The sequence below is a fragment of the Spea bombifrons genome, chromosome 12, assembly GCF_027358695.1.
Source record: "Spea bombifrons isolate aSpeBom1 chromosome 12, aSpeBom1.2.pri, whole genome shotgun sequence".
Classification (NCBI taxonomy): Eukaryota; Metazoa; Chordata; class Amphibia; order Anura; family Pelobatidae; genus Spea; species Spea bombifrons.
This window is the reverse complement of record NC_071098.1, coordinates 13,129,605-13,136,002: the sequence shown is the minus strand read 5'-3', so window position 1 is coordinate 13,136,002 and position 6,398 is coordinate 13,129,605. Positions and strand designations below refer to the sequence as shown.

Below are 6,398 nucleotides of genomic sequence, written 5' to 3'. Positions count from 1 at the left end.
GGGATAAAAAGGCTTAACGTCATATTCCAGCGCTCAGCAGTGAATCAGCGTGCTCCCAACAGAGCAGCGAGACAGAGGCTCTTCCACTGCAGGACTTCTACAAGGTAATTGAACTTCAAAAGAAGGAGAGAGTAGATAGGGAGAAGGGAGGGATAAGGGGTAGATAAGCTGAAGGGAGTGAGAAGGGGTAGATAGGGAGAAGGGAGGGAGAGTGAGTAGAGAGGGAGAATGGAGGGAGATGGAGTAGATAGTGAGAAGGGGTAGAGACGGGGTAGATAGTGAGAAAGGAGGGTAGTGAGAATATTGAAATAAAGAGTCAGAATGAGAGAGAGAATGAATTGATTAATGTGTAGATGAATTGTGTGAACGAGTGAGGGTATGAATTAATGTGTGGATGAATTGTGTTACAATGAGTGAGAAAATTGATGAATTTGTGAGAATGCATTAATCAATATGTGTTACAAATTTGTGTGAAAGATTGAAAGAATAAATGATTGTGTGAATAATGTGAATAGTGTGGATGCCAAGGCCGGCCTTTGGGGTGCGCGACCTGTGATCTTTGCCTTAGGGGGTTTTATCTATACCTTTCATTCTGAGTTTTTCTGTGAATTCCAATTAATCTATTCCTGCAAAGCTGGGTTTTTGTGTTATTCTGTTGATCTTTATCTGCTATGCTATGTTTCCATACATTAGTTATGTATACTTGCAAATACAGGGGTTATACCTGGAGTGCTGTTTCCGTGGGTTGTTTATTTGATCTATACCCTCAGTGCTGAGTTTACATGTGAATTCCAGTTGATCTACCCATGCAATGCTGGGTTTGTGTGTTATGTTGATCTATACATGCAATGCTATGTTTCCATACGTTATTTATGTATACCTGCAAATACAGTGTTTTTATTTTTTATTCAGTTGATCTATACATGCATGTGCTATTTACATGTGTTGTTTATTTGATCTATACCTGAACTACAGGGAGTAAGTAAAAGAGGGGTGTGGTTTAGTAAATGAGGGGACAAAGGGACTCTGGGGATGATTACGGGGAGAGGACCTTTCAATGTCACGGTGCTCTCAGAAGGAAGGAAGACTGCGCTGACTCTCACAGTCGTCCCCTGATCAGCAGTCAGTGTGGGCAATTTTTTGGGGGGTGTTGTAGAGGAGGATAACATAAATTGGCAGCAGGGTATAATATTTATAAATATCGGCAGTAGGGTCTAATATTAAAGAATGAAAACTAACTGCCAGTTCAGCAGAAATCATATTTTAATCATAGTCTTTATTTTAAAGAGATAAGTATATATATATTGCATTGTTAAAAATGCATGTCTAACGCATATATTATATATATATATATATATATAGTGTATATATAGTGTTTTATAATTGCCCCACACACACTTTGGTCTCTGTCCCCCCATGTGCCCCCCCCACATGTGAAAGCTGTTGACGCCACAGGGTATAAGGTATTTCTGGGGGCAGAGTTGCATATAAGGGGGCAGAGTGGCTTATCTGGGGGAAAAAGTGGCATTTAAATAAAACAAATGCATTTATTCAATCATAGTTTTTATTAAACATAGAAACATAGTTTATTGAATTAATATTTACTGGTAAAACTTTTTTCTTATAGAGGAATTCCTAAATTAATATTCAAATATTGTCTTTTGTTCAGGACAAGATACCATTAATTTAATCATATCATCTAATTTACTATTAAAGAATATGTTGAAAAAAATGAACCAAAAACACAGTTTCTGACTTTTATTTGAAAAATACTTTACAGAAGTGAAAGAAAAAATGGGCAGACTGGTTCGAGATGACAGAAAGGCAACAGTAACTCATAAAACCATTCCTTGAAGCAGATGGGCTACAGCAGCAGAAGACCACACCGGGTTCTACACCTGCCAGCTAGGAACCGGAAACTAAGGCTACAATTTTCACAGGATCACAGAAACCGGACAATGGAAGACTGGAAGACTTGATGTTTGAACTACATAGACATGCCTAAATGCATTGGGTTGCTGTCATGTTATTGGCTGATTAACTATTGGTGTTAACAACCAATTATACAGGTATACCTAATAAAGTGACCATTTTTTCTTGTTAACATGGAGCAAGGTTTTGCTGTCATGCACACAGCAGTTTACTATCTAAGCGTGACACTTAGACACCGTTGCAGCTCTTCCCTTAATAGCAGTTGCATTGCTGATGCTGCCTCATAAGAAAGAGCCCTATCACAAGACTGATAGATAACCCGATAACACAGGCTGGTCTTTCTGGCTGTGGAGTTCTCAAATCGATCCTGTAGCTGAATGCGAACAACAGTCCCCTTGGAGACTCTTTGGACAATAGTGTGAAACTCTATATCATCAAACACTGAGCCTTCACCGACCCAGAAGCTGACATCATGAACATAATATGGCGGATACAAAGATAAGGTTTGAAAGGGTTTTAGCTGGTGAAACTTGTACTGTTGCATGAATCGAGCATCTGCTGTCCAGAGCAGTCGCCAATCAGGGACATCTAAAAGAAGCAAGGTTATTAGGTCTATATTAATTGTCACCAGTAGAAGACCAAAGTTGTTACTTAGCTGCCCTGGTAAAACTGAAATTATGCGTCCTACAACTTGATCTCCATTACAAGCAGGTGCTGACATATTAATCGTATAATGTGCATCAGTAAGCTTCTGGTGAGCAGTTAAAGGGTTCACATTTGTACAGGATTCTAATTCATTCTTAACAAAACAAATAGATTCACTGGATGTAAAAGTCACTAGAGACATTATAGCCTTTTCAACAGCATCAATCAGCAGTTGATGATGGGCTGTGGCATTATTACTCTGAAATCCCAACATGATAAGAGTCTCACGGTAAACTGGCATAATCCACGGTGATATTAAACACTTCCTGAAAACAGGCCCACTTAAAACATACAGAGAATTGGATGAAATATGATTTTTCTTAATTATACAGTCAATACAGTGTGTCAGTGATGGCCTCAAGTAACTGATTCTAAAGTTCTGATCTGTGTTTTCATCACATGTTGCATGGACATCCATCACATAAGTGTTTTTATCACAAGAAGCCTTCTTTTCCTGAAGATCACGAAAGTCCGTTGATGGTATTTCATTCTTGTCAGTAGTCCGAGTATAATACAAACTGGCTTGAGACTCTGATTGCCAAGGACAAGCAGAAGAAACACAAGTCTCGCGTACAAGAGGGAATGTATCTTTGAAATGATTTAGGATCATGGATTGGCCAAGGAAGGCCACAAGTTTATCATTGAGTAGGTTGGTGGGATGACATGGATCTCTTCTCAGTAAATCCCCACTACATAAATGAAAGAAGCGACATTGTTATATAATGTTAGGAACAACCTCTTAATGAGATGTAATTATAAATCTAAAAATATATGCCATATACAACAGACAGATTATCATTGAAGTTGTCAAAAGTTATCAGCTGGACACACTAAATATTCCTTGTATTTTTCAAAAGTATGATTAGCTAGACAATGACTGATGGGGGATGTTTCAAGACAATATTTTACATAAACATGCTTATGTAGAAGCTATATTGGCAATTCCATGAGTTTGGGCAATAGGGAGAGTTATCAGAAGAGCTTGCAAGAGCGTTGGAGTTTCAAATGCCTCATTTCAGTATTCAATATGAAGGTCAACAGTGGCAACTTTCTTGAGCAGGAAGGGCTGAACTCACCTAGACCTGTATAATGCATAAGAAAATTCTGAACACTCATTGATTTAACCATGCATTATAAAAAGCCAGCCAGTGAGCCAGGCAGCTCCTGCAGCAAATACACACAAGGGATGGACCTGTATAATGCATAGTGAAGTAAAAGAGTTTACTTTAGTGAACAAACCGCAAACATATAGTGAGATCACACAAATGGAACATACACGCTATTTCTGTAAACATATTCAATGAAATCCCCAGAAAATAAAATGGAAACAGGGCATTAGTACCCAAGTAGACAGCCATCATTAGCACTTACATTTTATCACACCATTCTGGGGTCTGGCGAGAAGGTGGCGTTCCCATTAACATACTGATTATGTCCAGCGGAATCATGTTCTCCACTGGCAAACCTCTGGTGAAGATATGATTCAATGAGCCATCCGCAAGAAATGATTTTTCTTGGCTTCTGTGGCAAAGAGAAACAGGCACAAACAATTATATGAAATATCCATGTGTTCAGTGACCTCAAGATATGTTTATTTTTTTTTTAGGCAAAGCAGAGGCCCATGAGCTGCTGCTGAATAATATCAAATGTATATACGTGGAACCTTCACGCAAAGAGCAAGGAGCTAAACATTATTGTGGACTGTTAAGAAAAGCATGTACCGTATACAACTTTCATGGTGCATGATTAGTAGATGCTATTGCAACAGATTACCGGCATCTTAAACAGGCAAAGACTATTCCCAAAAAGACAACCTTATGACAAGAATTAAGGGACACTCAAACCATCAAACGCACTTTATTGCACATGAAAGCTGAGTATGCCCTACAGGCATGCCTCAGGCCCTTGGTTTGAAAGAATTGTGTTCACTTGAATAAACTATTTACAATATATCGTATTTGCCCGATTATAAGACGAGGTTTTTTCCAGAGCAAATGCTCTGAAAAATATCTCTCGTCTTATAATCGGGGTCGTCTTATAATCAGACCTCAAATAGGTCAGACTATGAGACTAAGATCCAGATCCCCCGCAGCGATGCAGGGGACCTGGATCTTCCTCCTGTGTTATGCCCCCCCCAATTTACCGGTGCTTCTGAGTCCCCGGTGCTTAGTCCGGGCAGCGTGTAGAGCTCTACACGATTTGCGTAGAGCTCTACGCGCTGCCCGGACTAAGCACCGGGGACTCAGATGCAGGGGACCAGGATCCTCCTGTGTTATTCCCCCCCAATTTACCGGTGCCTCTGAGTCCCCGGTGCTTAGTCCGGGCAGCGTGTAGAGCTCTACACGATTCACGTAGACAACTTCCGCTCAAGCGCGTAGAGCTCTACACGCTGCCTGGACTAAGCACCGGGGACTCAGAAGCACCGGTAAGTTTGGAGGAGGGAGTGTTAAATGGGGGGGGGGGCATAGGGCATTTCTGGAGGCAGAGTGCTCTTTTAACCCCCTTAATGCCACTCTGCCTCCAGAAATGCCTTTTAAACCCTCTATGTGCCACTCTGCCTCCTGAAATGCCTTATGCCCCCATATATGCCACTCTGCCCCATTATATGCTTTTTTAACCCCTAAATGCCAGAGTGGCATATAGCGGTATAAGGCAATTCTGGAGGCAGAGTGGCACATAGGGGGGTCAAAAGGCATATCATGGGGCACAGTGGCATATAGAGGGTTAAAAGGCATATAATGGGGCACAGTGGCATTTAGAGGGTATAAGGCATTTCTGGGGCAGAGTGGCAAGCCTGGGGGCAGATGTGCATAACTGGGGGGGCAGGTTGAAAAAAGGAAATAAAAACAAAATATTTTTCTCGTAGCTTTTATTAACAAACAATTGTTCACATAGTTTACATGAATTAATATTTACTGGTAAAACTTTTTTCCTATAGGGTCGTCTTATATTCAGGCTTTTTTCATAAATTAGTATTCAGATTTTGGGGGGTCTTATAATCAGGGTCGTCTTATAATTGAGCAACTACGGTAAATACATTATGCTGGCAGTTATATACCACGAGGTCCCATAACTTGGATAGTAGCAATTCTTAATCCCTGAATGGAATGATTTCTGGCAATACATTTAAAATACACGGAGACACATGGAGATCCACCATCAGTTATTTCAGCATCAACTTACCTGTACCCTGTGGACTGACCCACTGTATACATCACTGGCAAAGGGAACAACTGCCTCAGAACAAACCCCGCTCTGGCTGCCATGGATACCACTTGCCAGCTGTTATGCCATTCTCTTATTGGACGGTCAGCAGGAGTCCCACCCTGTCCTTTACATAAGGCCACATGGATGTCCCCTTCCTGGGTTAAAACATCTGCACAGCTGCAAAAGAATAGGTATCACTGACAATGATCACTAATTCTTGCCTTTAAAACAAAAATGCCATGGTTCCTAGATTTTTATATCTTGTCCATATGTGGTCTGCTCCATCATCACTTTGTGTAATGTTCACACTTTTTTCTTTTGACCCATCTTACTCAGCATGCATGAAGAGCGTTTGGGGATACCAATTGGATGTTGGCTTTTGGACCATTTCCCATCAACAATTCTACACCTTGAGAAAAAAAAGATTTAAAATGAACTGGTTGCCAGCAGGGGAGGGCTGGCAGCCTAAGGCCTGGGGGGCAAGTCTAGTCAACTGGCCCATTGCACCATCAAAGCGGCTGCGAGCGACATTGAAAATGGCCGTCGTGCGGCAG

At 41.0% G+C, this 6,398-nt stretch overlaps 1 protein-coding gene across 1 annotated transcript; it reads right to left on the bottom strand.

The window, feature by feature from the left end:
- Positions 1-1,743: 1,743 nt before the first annotated feature.
- Positions 1,744-5,903, bottom strand: LOC128470568 (ferredoxin-fold anticodon-binding domain-containing protein 1-like). The gene is made up of 3 exons (XM_053452454.1): positions 5,821-5,903; positions 4,009-4,158; positions 1,744-3,326 (listed from the first exon to the last, which is right to left on the bottom strand). The coding sequence occupies exons 1-3, from the start codon at positions 5,901-5,903 to the stop codon at positions 2,144-2,146; spliced, it is 1,416 nt and encodes a 471-aa protein (XP_053308429.1). The 3' UTR covers positions 1,744-2,143.
- Between the last annotated feature and the right edge of the window lie 495 nt (positions 5,904-6,398).